Source organism: Phoxinus phoxinus (assembly GCF_949152265.1).
Source record: "Phoxinus phoxinus genome assembly, chromosome: 20".
In the NCBI taxonomy this organism is placed as follows: domain Eukaryota; kingdom Metazoa; phylum Chordata; class Actinopteri; order Cypriniformes; family Leuciscidae; genus Phoxinus; species Phoxinus phoxinus.
This window is the reverse complement of record NC_136895.1, coordinates 1,620,487-1,644,592: the sequence shown is the minus strand read 5'-3', so window position 1 is coordinate 1,644,592 and position 24,106 is coordinate 1,620,487. Positions and strand designations below refer to the sequence as shown.

At 40.4% G+C, this 24,106-nt stretch overlaps 2 protein-coding genes across 2 annotated transcripts in view; one reads left to right on the top strand and one right to left on the bottom strand.

The window, feature by feature from the left end:
• The window catches only part of LOC306988746 (putative nuclease HARBI1), a gene marked incomplete at its 3' end in the record, with an annotated part of 421,992 nt that overhangs the window by 200,851 nt on the left and 197,035 nt on the right, over window positions 1–24,106 (bottom strand). The window lies entirely within an intron of this gene.
• LOC306988791 (uncharacterized protein) lies at window positions 12,260–23,821 on the top strand (the record flags this gene model as incomplete). Its single annotated transcript, XM_079593940.1, has 10 exons — window positions 12,260–12,321; window positions 12,402–12,588; window positions 13,021–13,113; window positions 18,509–18,606; window positions 20,357–20,416; window positions 20,834–20,902; window positions 21,020–21,067; window positions 22,122–22,148; window positions 22,225–22,427; window positions 23,666–23,821. The coding sequence occupies exons 5-10, from the start codon at window positions 20,410–20,412 to the stop codon at window positions 23,819–23,821; spliced, it is 510 nt and encodes a 169-aa protein (XP_079450066.1). The 5' UTR covers window positions 12,260–12,321; window positions 12,402–12,588; window positions 13,021–13,113; window positions 18,509–18,606; window positions 20,357–20,409.

Below are 24,106 nucleotides of genomic sequence, written 5' to 3'. Positions count from 1 at the left end.
GTTCATTTTATTATTATTATTAATGAAAACACATCAACAATAAAGATAGTACAATGCCAAATTTGCTTATTATATCTCACATTATTGAAGCAAACTTTAAATTCAATATTAGTCCATGAGCAGAAAAAGTTAATACATTTAAAATACTACAATCACTTGACGCCATTGAACGGCTACTATCGTGCAAAACTGCAACCAATCCATTATTCATGATTAAAAATCTAAACTAAAAGATTAGTTTAGTACCATAATTAGTAAACCGTTATAAAATTGACTCGATCTGATGCTTCCAGTCAGCACCTCCTGTCTTTCACAAAAAAACCACACAAAAAAATCTAAATTAATAAAACTCACTTTAAGATTCAATATTTATCCTAGAATACCAAAATATATTAGATTTTTTTTTTTTTTAAATACCAACATTAAAGGAACACACTTTTTTTTGGAAATAGGCTCATTTTTCAGCTCCCCTAGAGTTAAACTATTGAGTTTTACCGTTTTCGAATCCATTCAGCCGATCTTCGGGTCTGATCATTGCGCTGCTGGTACGGCAGCAGTTCCTTGATTATTACGCAGGAATGAAAGTATAGTTCCTACTCATATTGGCCAATATCCAACTTTTCATTTTCTGTCGGTCTTAGTACACGATGTAACTAAAGAAGAGTCAAGTTTTAAATAGGACAAATATCTAAACTCTTTGGTCATTTTTTTTTTAGGGATACTAACGGTCTAATCAGATTCATTGATCTATGCTAAGCTATGCTAAAAGTGCTACCGCCAGACCCGGAGATCGGCTGAATGGATTCGAAAACGGTAAAACTCAACTGTTTAACTCTAGGGGAGCTGGTCTTCAATCCTGCTCCTGGAGGGCCACTGTCCTGCAGAGTTTAGTTCCAACCCTAATCAAACACACCTGAATCAGTTCATCAATCTCTTCAGGATCGCTTGAAAATACAAAGGCAGGTGTGCTGAAGCAGGTTGGAACTAAACTCTGCAGGACAGTGGCCCTCCAGGAGCAGGATTGAAGACCAGTGCGGGAGCTGGAAAATGAGCCTATTTCCAAAAAAAGTAGAGTGTTCCTTTAACATTATAAAGACCCTATGGCTTCACGCAATTTTACTCTGTTATGAATGCAGCTAGGAAAAAATTGCAAATTCATTATTTAGGAATAAAATTCGACAAGATTAGTTTAGTATTATAAGCTACAGTTATTACATTTATGAATTCAAATTTATTCACCTTATATGCAGAGATGAAGAATAGCTGCTGAATCACCACGAGATCTTCCATAATGGCACTCATCTCAACTCATCTCGTGAAGTCGTGATAGCTACACAGAAAGCACGTGAAAATCGAGTGCAGTTGTTTCAGCATGTAATTCTTCTTCTTCTGGTGTTTTATGGCGGATTTGCAAGCCAATGTAAAAGGTGCATTACCACCACCTACTGATCTGGAGTGTGGAGTGCACATAGATTTGGAAGAAGAAAAAAAGGAGGGGGAAAAAAGGAGGAAAACAAAACTAAACTAGATTCGATCCACTGTACGCCAGTATGATAGCTATTAATTCGGTAGTGAATACTGACACATGATCAGATATTCTTTTTGCAATTTTTATTTTAAATGTCAGGATGTATACGGCTGCTGTTCTACCAGACTCTGGCTCCTTTGACCTGTCTGTAAATACCTGTAATACAGAATAATACTCTTGACTTATATATTGTTTAATCACTGTCATTTGAAATGTTTATTTCCGGTTTATTTATTACTAGTAAAGGATGACAGAATTTTCATTTTTAGATGAAGTATCCCTTTAATTAATTTATTAATTTGCTATCCTAATCTGCTGTTTCTCTCTCATTATAGGGTAGTGAACATCCTGAGCTTGAACTCAGTAGGGATATTCCTTGCATATTTAATTTGTGACTCAGTATATGGTTCACTAGTGATGAATTACAATGAACGCAGCAATCTTAGGAAAAGGGCCCTCAAAAGAGTTGACACTTTTCTTAAATCATTGGACCATGAGGTGTATGAACATGATAATCTTAACAACTCTCCTGTTAGCATTCCGTCACGAACACACACAGGAACAGGTAGATCCAAAAGCAGTATTCTTTATTAAAGGGTAATCCGTACTCACAACCAGTCCAGGCAAGGGTCGATATCCAAAAAGCAATCCAAAAGAACACAAGACAAAAGCAAACAGGAACGGAAGTGTGGGGACAATATACAAGGACTCCGTGACAAACACTGAAACAGACAGGGTATATATACACAAGTGCAAACAAGGTGACGAGAAACAGCTGAAGGAAATGAACAATCAGTGACAGACAGGATTATGGGAAAGGTAGTGAAAATGCCTAGACACCGTGAAAACTGAGACCTCTAATGTTAACCCTCTGGGGTCTGAGGGGTTTTCTGGGTCCTGGAGGTGTTCTGACATGCTCTAACATTTGTGCTTATTTCTGTTACTTGTGACATTTTCATGGCTAAGGTCTTATTACACTGCATTCATCACAAACTCTGCTACAATAATATGTCAGCAGCATGTATGTAAAAGTTTGTAGTTTTGAGATAATAACATTTATGCGTGGTTTGTGAAAATGACCAAAAAAAAAGTCACTGAAATAATGTCATGAAACACAAACTAATTATTTCTTCGCAAGGCTTTTGAAAATTGTATCACGTAGCCTAGAATATTTGCTCCAAAACTATGTGAAAATCATCCTGAATACTCATTCAGATAAGACAATATATTGATTTAAAATGTGTATGACATGTTTTGTGTAAGAAAGCTTTATGCGAGGAGGCGTTAACCACCATGAATATTGAGTGTTTCACACCTGAGAAAAGACAAAGGCCCTCCCATAATGGTCCTGTTAGCTCTCAGGCACTATCATTACATTACCTTGCACAAAGAATGAGGAGATTTAAAAAAGAACGGCTTTTTGATTGTTTGAATTTATTTACAACACAACATAATCCAAAGATACACAACAAATGGCAAAAAGCACATTATTTAACACACTGAACTAAAGACAGAGACTTAACCAGTCACACACCTTTCCTTTCCTGAAACATAGTGCATACCTGTCATTTCCAAGGTATTTGATTTTTCACTTTACCTCCTCATGCTCATGTTGAAGTCAGCAGGACAGGTAGCTACCTAAAAAAATATATATATATATATAAAAAAGCTGTGAACATGCTGATATCAAGAAGAAACCAGGGCTGCATGATTGTGGGAATACATTTTAGATTTCTGGTGAAAATTCCTTTTTAAAATTTACAAAATACACACACACACACACACATATATATATATATATATATATATATATATATATATATATATATATATATATATATATATATGTGTGTACATATATAGGCCTATACATTTGTTGTGCCTTGTAGGCATATACCTGCAGGGCTGAATCAAATAATAAGAACAATAGTATAGCAGGCATAGTTAAAAAGGAACACTTCAGTAACACTACACTAGAGAAAAACATATTGATTATCATATGTTACTTCAAATGTTTACAATCGATATGACGTTATGAAATGAGATTGGAGTAAAATCATGGTGCGTTTTGCTTTTCAAATGCACGTCGCGTGACTGACTCAAACTCTCACAGCGTGCAGGGAACATTCACTGAAGCATCGTGCAACAGTTCAATGGCAATATGAAGTTTATGCAACAATAACACTAACTAATATAATTCAGAATTATTTCTTACCTTAAAATCGTTCTTGTCTTCAAATCGCGATCTTCTTCTTCCGATGTAAACCCAATAATCTCACAGCGTGTCTTCCAAACTCGACGACTGCAGGACTGATAAAGTTTGCCGCTTTGTTGTTGAGGTAATGGGGGGCGTTCGCGCGACACATGGACGATTTGCATCTCTATATGTTTTGCGCGTGTGGGTGTGGTCACATTAAAACTAATGAGGAATGGTTAGAGAAACTGAATATCTTGTTGGTTTTATACAAATTACTTAAACAGAGAATATTTGTTTTCTTTTTGAATCAGATAATTTAAAACTACACACTTAAATGATTATAAATATATAGAGCTCACAAATGTGTGACAAGTATTCGCTGAGTTTTTTAAATGTTTAGAGACGTGCTCAAGAAAAAAAAGTTCACGAGACGGAGAGGCAGAATGCACACCCTGTTTAATTTCTTTATTTTACAAAAGCACAACGTTTTGTTTTGATTGTAAGTGGACACATACAAAAGTAGACATCTCACAGATTCTTTTTTCATTTTTATTAAGTCTGTATGACCATATATGACGGAGTATTTTAAGTTTATTCAGCTGCTATTGTGAAAAAAAACGCGCAAATCACGCCGGCGTGATTGCCGACCCCAGGGGGTTAAACCCAGGGAACCACCAGACACTGTGACACATTTCTTCTGACTGCAGCCATTCAGATATGAATCCTACTTGCATCTCTGTTAGTGAGAACAGCAGCTATGATTGTAGCAGTACTGGTGAAACAAACGATGAAAGTGATCTTAGAAGCAGCATTACTGACTGGGCACTTCGTTTTGGTGTATCTCTCATTGCACTTTCTGCTTTATTGGCAATCCTTAGAGTACATTTACCATTTCTGCCAAAAGATGGAAGGTCACTGTTAAAAATGAAAACGGAGTACAATGTGGAGATGATTGCTGGTGGATCTTACCACTATTTTAGTATTGTCAATGCTTTCAGAAACACGTTGAGAAGTGTATGTTCTCGTTTTACAGACGGGCACACATTTAACATGCAGCTAAATTTTGACGGCCTCCCACTTTTCAAAAGTTCTTCAGTTCAACTTTGGCCTATTCTTGGCATTGAAGGGGCGGTCAAAATCCCTTATCTCTTCAGTCAGTTATATATATATTTCATTCCATATCCTTTTGAATGCTTACATTACTTTTATACAAATCAATAATCTATATTATATATATATATGCAAATATATATATATATGCATTATCACATAATCATTTCTATATTCTTTTGTGCTTGTGAAATTATATATTTTCTCTAGAGAGCAATGCCATTTCTCTGCCTTTCTTCCTGAGGAGCTATGTTTTGGCTAACTGATAATACGAAGCTCAAGCACTCTTCGGCCTTGGCGATGTTATTTGGTGGTGTGCTGTGTGTGTGTGTTTGACTTTCTACGTAGGTATTTGGGACACAACGCTCAGCCTCATCGGCGCTCTCTTCTAACCTGCGAGGTCAAAACTGACCTACATCTAAGGATTGGCGACAGCTATCCTGACTAATGGCGATAGGCACCTTTTATCTGCTCACATGTGTGAAATTGTTTATGGTTTTATATTCTTATAGCCAATCAGATGTATGATGCGATGCTTGCCCTTGCAAAATGGTATAATTGGTGTATTATTTTGTGTAAGGTAGAGTTGGCTTGCGACCTCCTCGTGAGACTTTGACGCTCGCTCTACCAATGAAACTGCAAACTATTCTTCAGTAAATTTTTATCTTTTTGATTGAACCTCACGACTCCTGGTCATCTTTTCTACATATCTGGTCTCGGGTCTTATAACTGTTCACCCCTAACAGCATGTTCAAAGGTCTATCTAAGAAACCTGTTGTTGTAGGTTTGTTTTGTGGGACCACTAAGCCAAAAAATCTCTCTGACTATCTTAGTCACTTAGTTTGTGAGTTGCAGAGTATAGGAAGAGGTTTTGTTTTTGGTGGCAAGACTTTCTTTGTCAAGGTAACATCTATCATGTGTGATGCTCCAGCACGAGCCTTTATCAAAGGTATAAAATCTCACACAGGCTACTACGGCTGTGACAAATGTCAGCAGAAAGGTTCCTATATGAAACACCGCATGACATTTCCTGAGAACAATGCCTCCTGTAGAACAGATGACGCTTTTCGACTAGGATTAGATGAGGAACACCATCTTAACACACTGTCCTCTTCTAGAAACTGACATTGACATGGTAACTGGATTTCCTCATGATTACATGCACCTTGTGTGTTTGGGTGTAGTGAGACGTCTAACAGATCTGTGGTGTGGTGCAGTGGGCCCCCTGCGTACAAGGCTTTCGAGCATTCAAGTCTTAGGTATCTCTGAGAGACTAGTAGCATTGAAGGAGTTCATTCCAGCAGAGTTTGCCAGAAAGCCTAGGGCTCTCAGTGAGGGACTTCGTTGGAAGGCAACTGAATTCCGTCAACTGTTGTTGTACACAGGCCCTGTTGTTAGGGACTTCGCCCTAACTCTATCGCTCTCCGAGATCGATTGCTCCTGTCTGCCTCGCTGTGACTGCTGCTGCTGTGAGTTTGTTTGCTGCGTCTAAGCCTCGTATTAGCTTCGTATTTCTTTCTGTTTTGAACCATCATTTATTATAAATTCTAGTTGTTTATACTACTAAATACAGCTTACTCAACATCTCAGATTAACCTGACATTGCTAGCTTTTGTTATTGTCAGCACAACACGCTAACTCGCTAGCCTTTTAACGCACCACCCGTGCGCTCAGTTATTTATTTTTCTCTCGTGCGCCCGTGCCTTTGAGTTCATAAAAGACCAGGTGAGTAAGAATCAGTCAACAAACACGGTGAGTAATGTCTTCTCCTGTTATTGTCACCTGCACTTCATGTCACATGTTTACCATAGCCTTCTCTGTCGGCAATATAGGATTTATATGTGATAAATGCAAGGAGACAGTCAGGCTGACGGAGAAGATTTCAGAACTAGAGACACGCATCCAAACTTTAATTGAGAATAGTAAGAAGAGTGCTAGAGCTTTAGATACTATTTTGGATGCGCCTAGCCTAGTTAATTCTTTACATGAGTCGGTTCCGGCTGAAGTAGAGCCCGTGCAGCAGGGCAGATGGGTGACAGTGAGAGATCGCTCAAGTCGCGGATCAAAAAACCACTTTTCCGTTCCGATAACAAAACGATTTTCCCCGCTCAGTGAAACACCCACTGAGAATTATGCTGATTGTACCCTAGTTATTGGCGATTCTATTACACGGAACGTGAAAATAGAGACACCAGCCACCATAGTCACATGTTTGCCGGGAGCCAGAGCGCCTGACATCAAAGCAAATTTGAAAGTGCTGGGTAATGCTAAACGTAAATTCTCTAAGATTATTATTCACGTCGGCACTAATGATGTTCGACTCCGCCAGTCGGAGATCACCAAAATTAATATTAAAGAGGTGTGTGAACTTGCAAGTACGATGTCAAGCACTGTAATTTGCTCTGGCCCCCTTCCTGTTCGCCGGAGTGATGAGATAGTTAGTAGATTGTGTTCACTCAATGGCTGGCTGTCTGGGTGGTGTCCACGAAATAATATAGAATTCATAGACAATTGGAAAAGTTTTTGGGGCAAACCTGACCTGTTGAAAAGAGATGGTATTCATCCCTCCTGGGATGGTGCTGCTCTTCTCTCTAGTAATTTGGCTCATAGTCTTAGAGATAAAACATGACAATCTGGGCCTCAGGTCAGGAAGCAGACAGACTGGCTTAACCGACCGTCTGCTAGCGGCCTCACGTCACCAAGGTCAGATAAATCCCATCACATAGAGCCTCTTTCACCTAGATATCATCATATAGAGACTGTGTCTTTTCCCCGAACTTGGAAATCCAAAATACGTTCAACATCTAAGGTTAAAAATTTAATTGATCTTCAACAAATAAAAAATAGATATAATACAAATGAGCAAATGATAAAGCTTGGGTTGCTGAATATTCGATCTCTTACTTCAAAAGCGCTAATAGTTAATTATATGATTACAGATTATAACCTAGATGTGCTGTGTTTAACAGAAACCTGGCTAAAACCAAACGATTACATTGCTTTAAATGAGTCAACCCCACAAGATTACGGTTATAAACATGAACCTCGTCTGAAACGCAAAGGAGGAAGTGTTGCTGTAATTTATAGTAATATTTTCAAAACCACTGAGAAATCTAGTTGTAAATATAATTATTTTGAAGTGTTGGTGCTTAATGTAAAAATATATAGTGTAAACGATAAATCACGTTTGAAAATTCTGCTGGCTACTGTATACAGGCCACCTGGGTACCATACAGACTTTATCAAAGAATTTGCGGACTTTCTATCAGAATTAGTATTGGCTGCAGATAAAGTACTAATTGTTGGTGACTTTAATATACACATAGATAATGAAAAAGATGCATTGGGATTGGCATTTAAAGACATTATAAACTCAATTGGAGTTAGACAACATGTGTCAGGACCGACTCATTGCCGTAATCATACTCTAGATCTAATACTATCACATGGAATAGATGTTGATGCCGTTGAAATACTGCAACAGAGCGATGACATCTCAGATCACTATCTAGTCTTGTGTAAATTACATTTAGCCAAGGCTGCAAAGCCGACTCCGTGTTATAAATATGTTAGACCGATCACTTCTGCCACTAAAGATTGCTTTATCAATAATCTTCCTAATCAGTTTCATCATCTCAGCATCCCGGATAGCTTAGAAGAACTTGATATTGCAACAGAAACTTTTAACTCTCTCTTTTCCAGCACTTTAGACACAGTTGCTCCGCTGCGCTTAAAGAAGATTAAAGAACATAGTCCAACGCCGTGGCACAACGAGCACACTCAGGCCCTTAAGAGAGCAGCCAGAAAAATGGAGCGCAACTGGAAGAAAACAAAACTAGAGGTGTTTCGGATTTCATGGAAGGAGAGCTCGATTGCTTACAGAGAGGCTTTAAAAGCTGCTAGAATTGCTTATTTTTCAACCCTAGAAGAAAATAAACATAATCCTAGGTATTTATTTGAAACAGTGGCTAAACTAACGAAAAAGAAAGCTTCAAGCCCAGAAGTTTCCAAGCAACACAGCAGTAATGACTTTATGAACTTCTTCACTTTAGCCGTTGTAAAGCCTTTACTTAAAAAGAACAACTTGGATGGGTCTGTCCTTGATAACTACAGACCCATATCAAATTTACCTTTCATCGGCAAAATAATGGAAAAAATAGTTTTTAATCAAATCTTTTCTTTTTTAACCTCAACTTCCTGTTTTGATCTCTACCAGTCAGGTTTTAGAGAATACCATAGTACCGAAACAGCTCTGGTTAAAGTAGTTAATGACATCCGGTTAAATAATGATGCTGGAAAAACCACTGTTCTTATGCTGTTGGACCTCAGTGCGGCGTTTGACACTGTTGACCACAGCATATTAATAGAAAGACTTGAATGCTGGGTGGGTCTCTCTGGCTCTGTCATCTGCTGGTTGAAGTCCTATTTAGGACACAGGAGTTTTTATGTGTCTACTGGTCATCATGCCTCAGCCCCTATGTCCCTAACATGTGGTGTCCCTCAGGGCTCAATTCTTGGCCCTCTTTTGTTCAATTTATACATGCTTCCGCTTGGCCAAATTATAAAAAATCATTCCATTAGTTACCATAGCTATGCAGATGACACACAGTTATACCTATCCCTGTCTCCAAATGAATTTGCTCCTCTTGAATCTCTTGATCATTGTCTTAATCAAGTTCAAAACTGGATGTCTAAAAATCTTCTTAAATTAAATACAGATAAAACTGAAGTAATTATCTTTGGGAGAAGGGATCAGAGATTAATGCTACATACACTTCTGGAATCAAAAGGTTTTGATGTAGTAGAAACCGTTAAAAACCTTGGGGTAATTATTGATAGTGACCTAAGCTTCAAAAGCCACATGAAGGCTGTTACAAAATCGGCTTTTTTTCATTTAAAAAACATTGCAAAGGTTAAAAATTTTATACTACCGGTAGATTTAGAAAAGCTTATTCATGCTTTTATAACTAGTAGGGTCGATTACTGCAATGGTCTTTTCACTGGGCTCCCTAAAAAAACAATAAAACCTCTTCAATTAATTCAAAATGCAGCAGCAAGGCTATTGACCAGAACCAAAAGAAGAGAACATATTACACCTATTTTAAAAACTCTACACTGGTTACCAGTGATTTATAGAATTGATTTTAAAGTCCTTTTTCTTCTTTTTAAAACATTAAATGGTCAAGGACCTCTCTATATAGCAGAGATGTTTGAAACATATAACCCTATAAGATCACTTAGATCAGCTGCAAAACTCCAATTGGTACAACCCAGTGCTCGTACTAAACAAGGGGAGGCAGCCTTTAGCTGTTATGCGGTCCGTCTTTGGAACCGTCTTCCCATAGACATTAAGACCTCTCCTACTATTTCCATTTTTAAATCTAGACTAAAAACTAAACTTTTCTCTGATGCCTTTTCGTTATAACTGACTTAATTTGTACTTGTATTTTTTTATTTTTTTATTTTACTTGTTTTAACTATATTGTTTACTTTGTTATGATGATGTAAAGCACATTGGACTACCGTTCTGTGTATGAAATGGGCTATATCAATAAATCTGAACCTGAACCTGAACCTTCACTTATAAGATCGATAATATCAGGGACAAAATTATAACTATGCAACCGTCTAATACAGTATCGCATCAGGAAGTGCATTGTAGTCTTCCTGAGGGAACATTTGATTCATTCATTGCTATAGGAGAGGAAGAATTTTGCAAACTCGTCAAATCATCTAAATCGACAACGTGCATGTTAGACCCTATACCGACTACTGCTGCTGAAAGAGATGCTTCCAGATGTCATAGATCCTCTTCTTAATATCATTAATTCATCTTTGTCTCTAGGATACGTACCAAAAACCTTTAAGCTAGCTATGATTAAACCGCTTGTTAAAAAACAGCAACGTGATCCTACAAAACTAGTCAATTACAGGCCGATCTCTAATCTGCCATTTCTGTCAAAGATATTACAAAAAGCAGTATCCTCACAACTGTTCCTTTCTTGAAAGAAATTATATCTGCAAGGATTTTCAGTCCGGATTTAGACCGTACCATAGTACCGAGACAGCTCTCGTTAGAGTCACAAATGATTTGCCCTTATCATCCGATCGTGGTTGTATCTCTCTATTAGTATTACTGGATCTTAGTGCTGCATTTGACACCATTGACCACAACATCCTTTTAAATAGACTCGAACATTATGTTGGCATTAGTGGAATTGCCGTATCCAGATCTGATGAAGGACCAGCGCCAGGACACGACGACGACGCTGACCTGAAGTGTCAACCAGTCTCTCCTCCTCTCCACTCCGACTTCAACCAACCGGAACTGGACAAATACTCTGATTCATTCTGAACTTTCATACACTGTTCACTCTTTGGCCAGAGGAGAACTGGCCCCCGACTGAGCCTGGGTTCTCCCAAGGTTTTTTTCTCCATTCTGTCACCTGATGGAGTTTTGGTTCCTTGCCGCTGTTGCCTTACCTTCTGGCTTGCTTAGTTGGGGACATTAAATATTCAACAATATTATAGATCTGCCTTAAAGGTGGACGATGATGAAATAGTTTTTTGTATTATTTTCATGTTATCACCGTGAAGCTGCTTTGATACAATCTGTATTGTAAAAAGCGCTATATAAATAAAGATGACTTGACTTGACTTGACATGTTTTAAAGGGTGTGTTGCCTCGCCAGGTTTATGATAACTTTATGCTGTTGTCTGTTGCCATCTACATTTTGGCAAATTCAAAGTATTGTATCGAAATTAATGATTTGGCTCACTCCTTTTTGGTATCATTTGTTGAGCATTATGGCTTGTTGTATGGCAAAGAGATGGTGGTATACAATATTCATGGCTTGGTACATCTTGCTAGTGATGGCATATCTGGCTTCCCCTATGAAAACTTTCTTGGGGAGCTTAAGAGATTGGTAAGGAAGCCTTCCCACTTGCACAGAAGCCAATCCACTTGCACAGATAATCCGCAGGCTGTCAGAACATGAGGAAAGGAACTGTTATTCCACTGATGAAATATCACTAATGTGCCCCCATAAAAATGGACCTGTACCACAAACACTGACAGAAGCAGTACATCAGTTCAGACAGCTTACTGTTGATGGTGTCATGCTGCGAATATCGAGCAAAGATGATTGCATTGCTGTTCATGGCAAAGTGATTTCAGTAAAAAACATCATTGCTAATGGGGGTAAAGAGTATGTGATGTTTCAAGAGTACAGAGAGAAGGAGGCCTTGTACACTTACCCTCTTGACTCCAGACAAATGGGAGTATTCATTGTGTCCAATTTGTCAACAGGGATGCACTTTACTGAGCTCACAAAGCCATGGCAGAAGTGTGTGAGGTTGCCCCTGGGAGACAAATTTGCAGTCTTCCCTCTGACTCACATGTCTTAATAATATCACCAATTAATGTAAATAGTTCTTGAGAAGCAGTAACACCATCATTTCTGGATTATATTGTGGGACATGCTTTGTAAGTGGCATTTATATGAATTCGATTTTTTATTTTATTACTCTAAATTAAGTCTAAAATTAATTACAACTCTTTTTCAGACAATGTATCATATCGTAATATTTGAAACAACAAATGAAGTCGAGGTTGTCCCCCAAAATTGGGTAAGGGACAATGTTTGTATGTGGCCTCCATACAAATATGAAGATCGAGTTAAAGCCATAAAATCAATGGTAAAGCCAGGACCATCCTGGACTCCCTTCAAAATCCGGATTATTTTGACTAGAGGTACATATATCCTTAGCTTGCACCTATGGGTCAGATTTACTAACAGCTTGCACCAGCACAAACCCTCTTTTGGTGTCAGAATTTATTAAAGAGACACAAAAATTAGCACAGAAAAGGCATGTTTGCGGCTGACCTTGTTGCATATGCATTTGTAAGAGTTTTCCTTTTAGACTCATGTAGATTCATGCAGAATCATTCAGATTAATTTAAGGTTATTCACTAAGGTTTGTGCTAGTGAATTTATTGGTATTTGCACCATTATTTACCGCCCCAAAAAAGAGATTGTGCTCTAACGCTAATTTGGCCTATTTAAATCTGGCCCTAAGACTTTTTTTTATTTTCTCACATTATTTATTCATCATTTCTCAATATGTAATGTATTTTTTCGTTTGCTTCACAGAAACATTGTTGTTTGTTTGTTTATCTATACAGAAACATATGAAGAAGCCAAAAACTACCTGAGGCAGAAATAAACACAGACCTTACAGACGTGGACTCGCCCCCCGTGAGAAGAAAAAGACAAATGTAAGTACAGCTCATACAGAGCAGAGTATAGCTGCTGAATGAGGACAATAAATTGAATAATCTTTGTTCCCTTTCGAGGGAACTCGCGCTGCGTCGAAATGACGCCATGGGAACGCCTCCAGCGTGCACGCGTCTGAAGCATCACTGTCAACTTAGTCCAATGGAATGAATGAACGAACGCCACGGGCGGGTGACGTCATGACCAGGAATTGATAAAAGCACATCCGGTAAAAACCGGCATTAGCTTTTTCTGTCTCAGCAAAGCGATCTGTGTCATTCTGTCTGTCCTATTTACTGTTGTCTGTATCTCATATATATATATATTATGGCGAAACAATTGTACAAGCAGTGTGCTTCTCCCTGCCCGCGTTATTTAACGGGTGGGGACACACACGAGCTTTGTGTGATGTGTTTGGGAGTGGAGCATGTGATGTCAGCCTTCGAGGGGGCTGATTGTGTACACTGCGAGCAGTTACCGCTTCGCATGCTCCGCTCCCGCCTGTCACTCTTTGACGAGAGCGGCCAGGCTCGCGATCCTCAGGGTGCTGGACCCTGAGAAGGCATACTTGGGGATCGCAAATGGATCTCTCAGCGGGGTTGGAGACGGGTCCGAGGACCTTATCTCCTCCTTTAGCTGAGGGATCCAGCGCTCTTTCTCCGGTGTCGGAAGCCCGCCCTGCGGCTTCTTCCGCCCGGAGAGAGAGCACAATGCTTCATTGCTCTAGCTCCGAGGAGTTAGATGTGATAAGCGTTCATGGTGACACAATCACGGGGGAAGAGGATTCGCCATCTCTTTCCCCAGCATATGATGAGCTGGTGGAGGTGATTACTAGGGCTGTTGATAAATTAAAAATTGATTGGCCAGCCGAGAGAGTTGGCGCTCGTCCTAAAAGCAAATTAGACGAGCGTTTTCTCTCTTCTTGTGTTTCACCTCCATCGCGGGGTCTTCCCTTTTTCCACGATCTGCACAGTGAGCTGTCTAGATCGTGGAATAAGCCATACTCGTCCCGTCTTTTCAGTCCCCAAGTCCATATATATTCAGATATTAGGGGACTGAAAGAGTATGGATATGGGGCGATGCCGCCGGCCGAACAGACGCTCGCGAGCTATCTGTCTCCCGGTTCAGCATCGTCCCTGAAGGCCCCGCCCCTTCCCACTAAACCCCTGAAGACAACATCTAATTTAGTGGGAAAAGCATATACGGCAGCAGGTCAGGCTGGAGTATGTCTGCATACTATGGCAGTGCTCCAGGCATATCAGGCTGATCTGCTGGGGGATTTGGACAAGAGTGAGGGAGTTAGTTCAGATGATGTTCGCGAACTTCGTCGGGCAACAGATTTGTCTCTCAGGGCGACCAAGGAGACCGCCAGAGCAATTGGGCGGTCTATGGCAGCACTTGTAGCTACTGAGAGGCATCTTTGGTTAAATTTAGCGGAGATTAAAGATAAAGATAGATCTTTTCTTCTTGACACTCCTCTTACACCTGATGGTCTCTTCGGCGACTCTGTTAATTCGGTCGTCGAGAGATTCCAGACGGTTAAAAAACAGTCTGAAGCTTTTAAAAAATTTCTCCCTCGCCGTGTTCAACCCCCTGAGACTGCTGGGCGTGAGCAGCCTCAGCCGTCAAGCTCATCATATCGTGGCCAACAAAAAGAGAGTGTTGCGTCTTGTGCACCTCCACAAAAATACTGGAGGCAGACCCAACACTCTCAGTCGAAGTCTTCTAAGCAGAAGCCGGATCTGAGGACCGTTCTTCAAGCGAAGAAGGCTTCGGCTCAGAAAAGGTCCTGACGCCACCGGTGTCAGACCTGTGAGAGTAGCCCCAACCGAAATGAAACAGTTTACACCTCAGTATACGGTGCCCGTTCCACGTCGGTGCTCTCACGGGACCGTTCTGCCAACCCCGCCACCCTTGGTGCCCCGGGGCGCAGCGGTCTCCAGCGAGTCTCTGGCGCAGTGTCAACTCGACATTGCGTCGGACTCGCGCCCTCTGAGGGGGGTTCAAAAACAGTCAGATCGGGTGTTTCCTGCCAGTATGCTTCAGGTCCCCGAGCTGGCTGTCTCGATTATACCAGAGGCCAGCCTCGAGAGGCTGGTACCCTTAGTAGATTTTCTGACAGAGTGGAAGAATCTGCCAAATATATCTCATTGGGTCCTGCAGATAGTAGAAAGGGGTTACAAAATCCAGTTTGGGTCTCGTCCACCACGCTACAACGGGGTGTTACTCACGATAGTTCATCCCGAGCAGGCTCTGGTAATGGAGCAAGAGGTGAAAGCTCTATTAGCGAAGGGGGCTATAGAGCAGGTGTACTCACCCGACAGAGAATCGGGTTTTTACAGCCGTTATTTCATTGTTCCAAAAAAGGATGGAGGACTGCGTCCTATTCTAGATCTTCGTCTGTTGAATCGTACAGTACAGAAACTCAAGTTCAAGATGCTGACACTCAAGCAGATCGTGACCCAAATCAGATCCGAGGACTGGTTTGTCACGATAGACCTGAAAGACGCATACTTCCATGTCTCCATCCTCCCTCAGCACAGGAGGTTCCTGAGGTTTTCTTTCGGGGGCAAAGAATACCAGTATCGGGTACTTCCATTCGGTCTAGCTTTATCACCCCGCACGTTCACGAAGTGCGTAGATGCAGCTCTGGCCCCGCTCAGGCTGCAGGGCATACGCATTCTGAATTATATAGACGACTGGCTGATTCTAGCGGAGTCAGAACAGTTGGCGGTTCGGCATCGAGATGTCGTCCTCGCTCATAAAAAAATTGGGGTTGAGGCTCAATACCAAGAAGAGTGTACTTTCTCCATTACAGAGAACCACTTTTCTGGGTGTGGTCTGGGATTCAGTCACGATGCGGGCCGTTCTATCGCCCGCTCGTGTAATTGCTATCCTCTCAGCCACGAAAGAGCTAAAGCTAGGCCAGTCACGCACTGTAAAACAGTTCGAGAGACTGTTAGGTCTCATGGCAGCGGCGTCCAATGTGATACCCTTTGGCCTGCTGTACATGAGACCTTTGCAGTGGTGGCTCAGGACCAGAGGGTTCTCCCCGAGGGTCACACGGCGGTGCCTCCACGCCTTGGTAATATGGAAGAAACATTGGTTCCTTTCCCAGGGTCCGGTGTTGGGAGCTCTTTGCCATCGAGTTGCTATCTCGACAGATGCTTCCCTCACTGGCTGTGGAGCGGTAATGGAAGGCCGTTCAGTTCAGGGTCTGTGGAGGAGTCATCATCTTTCTTGGCACATCAACTGCCTGGAGATGATGGCTGTCTTCAACGCGTTGAGATATTTTCTCCCAGACCTGAGGGGCCATCATGTGCTCGTCCGGACAGACAACACATCGGTGGTCTCTTATATAAATCGTCAGGGGGGTCTGCGATCGCGTCCACTTTGCAAACTGGCGCACCAGATCCTCCTGTGGTCCTTCAGGAAGATACTCTCTCTGAGGGCAGTGTATATTCCAGGGGTCCAGAATATAGGAGCAGACACCCTGTCGAGGCAGGGGCTGAGGCCAGGGGAATGGAGACTCCACCCCGAGGCGGTGGAGCAGATATGGGAATTTTACGGCCAAGCAGAAGTGGATTTGTTCGTGTCTCATCATACGACGCACTGTCCACTCTGGTTTTCCCTCAATCATCCAGCCCCCCTGGGGTTGGACGCTATGGTACAGACCTGGCTGAGGCTTCGCCTGTACGCATTTCCCCCTGTTGTTCTGCTTCCAGGAGTTCTGGAGAGAGTCCGCCAGGACGGAATAAGCCTACTGCTTGTAGCACCACGCTGGCCGAGTCGAATTTGGTTTGCGGACCTAATTCATCTCCTCAACGGCCCTCCCTTGGAGATCCCGATCAGGAGATACCTACTGTCTCAGGCTGGGGGCACAATATTTCACCCCCGGCCGGAGATGTGGAAACTATGGGTTTGGCCTCTGAGGGGGACCGACTCATAGGGAGTGGTCTCTCAACCGAGGTTGTTGAGACCATTCTAAGCTCCAGAGCTCCAGCTACGAGGAAACTTTATGCATTAAAGTGGAGAGTTTTTTCTTCCTGGTGCCACCAGCATCAGCGGGACCCAGTTAACTGTTCTGTGAACACAGTGCTAGAGTTCTTGCAAGATCGTTTTTCGTCAGGTCTATGTCCTTCCACTCTCAAGGTCTACGTGGCAGCCATTGCGGCTTTCCACGCCCCTGTGGGTAGTACATCGTTGGGTCGAGACCCCCTGATTATACGTTTCCTTCGTGGCACTTTGAGGCTAAGGCCTGCAACTCGCACTAGGGTGCCGGCTTGGGACCTCTCCTTAGTGCTAGAAGGCCTGTCTGGGGCTCCCTTCGAGCCCCTAGATTTGGTTTCAGAAAAATTTCTTACTTTTAAGACCATCTTTCTGCTAGCTATTTCGTCCCTCAAGAGAGTCGGAGACCTTCAGGCCCTTTCGGTTTCTCCCACGTGCCTTGAGTTTGCACCCGGGATGGTCAAGGCGTTCTTATACCCCAAACATGGATATGTTCCAAAAGTGCCTACCAATATTCCGAGGCCTATTGTGCTGCAGGCTTTCTGTCCTCCTCCGTTTAATTCTCCGGACCAGGAAAAGCTGAACCTTTTGTGTCCAGTGCGTGCCCTGGACACATATGTTCATCGGACTTCTCCTTGGAGAAAATCCGATCAGTTGTTTGTTTGCTTTGGATCACCCAAAAAAGGTCTTCCTGCCTCTAAGCAGACAGTTAGCAAGTGGATAACCGAGGCTATTTCTCTTGCTTATGAGTCCTCTGACCAACCATGCCCTTTGGTGGTCAGAGCTCATTCTACTAGGAGTATGGCGGCCTCTAAAGCCCTTTTATCTGGGGTTTCTCTCCAAGACGTTTGTGATGCGGTAGGTTGGTCCTCACCGCTCACATTCGTGAGGTTTTATAGCCTGGACCTGGGTGCTGCCCCAGGGTCTCAGGTGCTTACTGCTTATTGTTAGCAACAGTCTGACACTCAGGCATTTGTAAGTCTGGCGGTGTGGGTATTCTCGTTCCCATGGCGTCATTTCGACGCAGCGCGAGTTCCCTCAAAAGGGAACGTCTCAGGTTACTAATGTAACCATTGTTCCCTGAGAAGGGAACGAGACGCTGCGTCGCCCTGCCATACTTCCTGCATCCCTGTGATCGGCTTGCTTCGACATTTCAAAGCTAATGCCGGTTTTTACCGGATGTGCTTTTATCAATTCCTGGTCATGACGTCACCCGCCCGTGGCGTTCGTTCATTCATTCCATTGGACTAAGTTGACAGTGATGCTTCAGACGCGTGCACGCTGGAGGCGTTCCCATGGCGTCATTTCGACGCAGCTTCTCGTTCCCTTCTCAGGGAACAATGGTTACATTAGTAACCTGAGACGTTTTTTGTGTGATTTTTTCATCAGTAAAAGGGCACGTTTTTTCGATGACAGTGAAACTGAGGATGAGGCAAACTTTCCACTTCCAGCAGCCCCAGAAGTGCAAATCATCCCCATCAGGGAATGTAAGATTGGCCAATTTGTGCAATCTTGTTCTATTAATGTTTAATTAACACATTTGTTTTTTTTTGTGGATTAATTTAAAGAATACTATCATCAGTTTTGGAAATACACTTTTGCCTTTGAATAAGTAGGGCTGTCACAAACGATTATTTTTTGTAATCGGTTGATTATGCTCTGCTTGCATGCTCTGAGAATGTCTTTCTAGGACTATACTGTATTTTGATAATTCAAAAAATAAATCTGATTCTGTTGCATAGAACTGAGTAAAGAATAATATATTGATTTCAATATATTTATATTTCATATTATTTTAATATGGGCCTATTTTCTGTCCAATTTTAGTGTTACTTTAAATATAATTGTGGCTATTTTATTGACTTATCATTAAAAAAGTCTAATAATAATAATAATACAATTATGCAAAAAATGAGATTAATATAGGTAAAAAATAAAAAAATCTTTTCGATTTCAGTTTTCGGCCAAGTGCATCCAGAAGTTTCGTTTTGGCCCAGAATTGTCATTTCGGGGCATCCCTACTTAAAATACATATAGGGAGCCTAAGTCCCTCCCCTTCCGGTCGACCACCATGGGACCTTATTTCGGAAAAATATTGTATGGTAGTCAATGGCGAGAGACAACAAATATTTTGATCTCGTTTGAATTGTGCCCTGATTTACACATATGATGTTTGTCAATTTAAAAGATACATTTTAAAGTCAAGAAAGTCGCAGTTTGATGTAAAACTGTTGAGCTGTAAGACTGTGAAAATACGTAATTACAAAGACTACAAACCCAGAAGGCGCACATGCGACGTCATACCTTTTCTCTCAATGAATGAAGCTAACTTTACTGAAGCTAACGTCTGTCATTTTTTCTATAGTCTTACATTATAATCGTAACGTTACGCCGTCATGCCTGACTCGTGTTTTGAGCCAGAATACACACATACGAGCAACGGATCTTGTGACGTAGGCTACATAGTGTGAGACGAGAGATGTAGTTCATCGAGCGATTTTCACATACAACTAAACGTTACTCTTCTGTTTTATGACAAACTGCGACTTTCTTGACTTTCATATTTACCTTTTAAATTGACAAACATCATATGTGTAGTTCAGGGGACAGTTCAGACGGAATAAAAAGATAAGTTATCTCTCGCCATTGACTTCCATACATATTTTTTCCGAAATAAGGTCCCATGAGCCGGAAGCGGAGGGGCGGGACTTAGGCTCTCTATATAAAAACAATGAGGCAATACAATTGGTTCAAATAAAACAGGGCTCTACATTAAGCCTTGTCATGTGCTTGTCCTTTGGACAAGTAAATTGGTAATTCACTAGGATTTTTTTGTGTTGTAAATATAATTTATTTTGAAGCAATATTCTCATCAGTGTTCAATCAGCTTTGATGTATCTAAATCTGCATATTTGTGATATTTTTACATTTAAAGGGCATTTTCCCCCTAATATTATTAAATGTATGCTTCATTGTTCATTTTAAATTCTTACATTTGATCAATAAATTACATTTGAATAATGACACTATAGGGCTGTTAGAAATAAATGTAGAATTTTTACCGGAGTATGTTTACTGAGTTTCTTTGTGTGTGCTGCACTCATTTGGTTTGATTTCTCGAGAGGCAGCACAAGCCTCAACAGCGCAAACCTTACTGTTAGTACATTATTATCATTCACTTTCGATCTCCACACACCAAATTATTGTACAATCATTATCTCACTTTTTCCTGTACAGCTAGCAGAGCAGGGAATTGCTCTCAACCACTGGCCAGAGAGGAGGCAGAGACTATGAATTGTGAGTATTTGAAAACAGGACATGCAAGTTACAGAGTAGATTTGCATGCCACCGCAGACAAATAAAACATCAATTTGATATCAGTTAGACTTAAACTTGCCTCAAAGCTCCTGAACATTGACCTCACCAATTTCTCCCACTTTTTTCCTGTACAGCTACCAGCAGACCAGGGAATTACTCTCAACCACTGGCCAGAGAGGAGGCAGAGACTGAATTGTGAGTATTTGAAAACACAGATAAGTTGTAGGTAGTCTGTACAATACACACTTCATAGTGTGCCAACACACAAGTGTGGTTATGATGTAATGATGCTTTTTAGCTTAAAGATTGTGTTAATATCTTTGTTTTGTGTTAATATCTAATGTTAGCCAAATTCAGGGGTGACACTATATTTTTGGCTTGTTTTGATACCATCAGGGCGCCAAAAACCAATGAGCAGCAACCAAAGGAGGACATCAACACCTGTGAAACAGACATCAGTAACCTGTAAATTTACACTCAGACTTTTTCTTCCCATTTAACCCATACCCATATTTTACCCATATAACATGTGCTAAAAGCTACTGCTAAACTTTAACATTTGCCACTAATTATCCTTTACAGCAAGGAATCGCACCCCACACAGACATGGAGAGGCAGAAGTCTTAAGTTGTAAATATATACTGTCAGTTCACTAACACAACATTCCAATCTTACAGGTTTACCCATATATCCAAAATACTGTTACACAACATGCGTTATCTTACTCAACTATTTAAGTTCTAAAACTGACCATGCTGAACCAAGAAGGACATTTTGACAGAATTTTTACTAATTTGACAGTTTAAGCGCAATAATCCACTAATTATGGTACTTGCAACTCACAAGCTGTTTGAGAGACGGCTTGTGCTCGTCACTAATATAGATCAGTGGTGCGCACGCTTTTGACATAAAAACATACATTCTTTGCAATCTTGCATTGAGGAATTTGATCATTTGAATTGTTTGACATTTCTATCATGACATTTGGCACATTGTGATGAGCCATGACCCATCCTCACTTACAAAAACTGAGAAGCTCTTTAACACCCAAACACGATACTCTCACTATTTACCAATTCACCTGCTCATTTCACTGTTTCAAAAGAGTTGGATAATCTAACTTGGATTATCTTTTCACTTTTAATTTGCCTCTGTCCCAACTTTTTGGTGGTGTGCTGCAGGTTAAAGAGAATGAACAAATCACTGAATTCTTGATTTTATTGCATTTTACAAAATGTCCCAACTTTTCTGGAAATGGGTTTGTATTTTTTGAACTTCATGTTGGAAAGAAAAGTTAAAGTCCTTTAGTGTTACCTTCCTCCATTCTTAGTCAGTGGGATGGTCACATTCAGGAAGTCAAAATCAGCAACAACAGTTGGTGTGTCAGCTCCCCTCAAATATTTGTTTCAAGTTGCATGTGGTGATGGCTGACACAGAAGTCTGATAAAGTCTGTGAAACCTGTGGAGTTCCACTAATAGTATAAATGAACGCAGTGTGCTCAAGCTAAAAACAGGTGAATTTAATTAATACTGAAAACCCACATTAACCATTAGTTACCTTTTAAACAAACTTATGTACAACCAAATCTGCAGAGCCCTATAGTAAAAATAAGAATTTTACTTCCTTCTACTGTCATTTAACATGTTCAAACTAATTTCTTACCTGTTGTTTTCCCCTCTTTAGCATCATCCCACACTGATTTCAGTGAAGGTAGGTGAAATTTTCTATAAAAAAAATTTATACAATGATATGCAGTTTTTCTTTATAGCTTTTTTCTTTTTTATAGCTTGGATACGCAAAATTCTTGCAAACCAAGAATTGATCAAAGAACAGATGGGCACATTGGTTAAATTGGTCTACGACCTCAAAAAATTATCAACTACAGAAGACAGCCCAACATTAAACACAGACTGTTTTCCACTGTCAAGTTTCCAACAACTTCAAGTCATTGAGGGGCAGCTGCAGCAGGAAGACTACAAGACAGCTGTGGTAAGATTTCATATTTCAATAGAAATTTTTTACTCAAATCAATTAACTCCGTGTCAGTGTTTTCATCTTTTGCTCATTGTGAATGGTACAGTAGGTAGTCAACCAAATGTTAAAGCCATATCCGTACTGGCTGGGCCGGATCGACATGGAATGGTTAAAGTACAAGAAAGGTTTGGCCCGATGGGGAAAAAGTACTTGAAAATTGTATGCGTTCACTTAGGGCTGTAAACGATTAATCGCAATTAATCGAATCTAAAATAAAAGTTTGTGTTTACATAATATATATGTGTGTGTATTGTGTATAATTATTTTGTATATATAAATACACACACATGCATACATATTTAAGAAATATTTGCATTTATATACTGCATATATATATTTTATATGATTTATATTATATATAAATAGAACTATCTTATATATAAATAACACATTTTTCTTAAATATATACATGCATGTGTGTGTGTGTGTATATATATATATATATATATATATATATATATATATATACAAAATAATTACAATACACACACATATATTATGTAAACAAACTTTTAATTTGGATTCGATTAATCGTTTACAGCCTACTCACTCTAACTGATTTGCTAAAATTAAAATGTGGATGGTGATAGTTAGCACTAACCAATGAGATTGCTGGTTGTGAATAAGTTCCTCCTACTGCTTAAGGAACCGTAATGGTTTTTGCTTGTTCTTAAAGGGATAGTTCACCCAAAAATGAAAATTAGCCCATGATTTACTCATCCTCAAGTTATCCTAGTGTATATGACATTCTTCTTTCAGACGAACACAGAGTTACATTAAAACATGTCCTGGCTCTCCCAAGCTTTATAATGGCAGTGAATGCCTGTATTTTCCAAGTCCATTTTTTTGAAGGCCGTCTGCCGGAAGCCTGTTATTTTAGTCGATAAAGTTTTCATTATGGATATTTTTCTTACACTAATGCATCGCTTCATAAGGCCTTTATAAACCCCCCATAGCTGTATGGAGCACTTTTATGATGGATGGACACTCTTTTATGCACTTCAAAACAGAAACGGCTATTCACTCCCATTATAAAGCTTGGAAGAGCCAGGATTTTTTTTTGGGGTGAACTATAATTCCAAATTAACTCAAGTTATTTTGATAGGGAAAAGCCCACACAGTTTTTGTACATTCCAATCAAGGATGATTTTTGACGCTTGTTTCTTCATTTGGGCATACATTTATTTTTACAGATAAACACGTTAGCATTGAGGGGAGGCACAACCGTCAAAGAGAGCGTATGGCGGATTCTCAGCTTCCTCCTTTCAAATGACATGGCCCGTCAGATTAACTGGAGGGGGATCAATGGAAAGGCTGCATTTAAAGACACCTCTCTAAAAACTAATTAATGGTATGGCTTTCTGAAAATAACTACTGTGATTTCATTCATATTGTTTGGTGTCAGCTAAACAATTTCCCTATTAATGTTAGATTTATAATAAATAACAATAATTATTTGCTCATTTACTGTTGTTCATATATGTGTCATTGTAGCTGCTGTCAGAAGAAACCGGTTAACTGCCACCGCAACAGACCAAGAAATTTAGCATTGGACCAAAAGATGGCTGCAGCTTGCCGCAGACCGGGACGGAGGCCGTCGAGCAAGACAAAAAAATTAAGATTTTTTCCTGGTT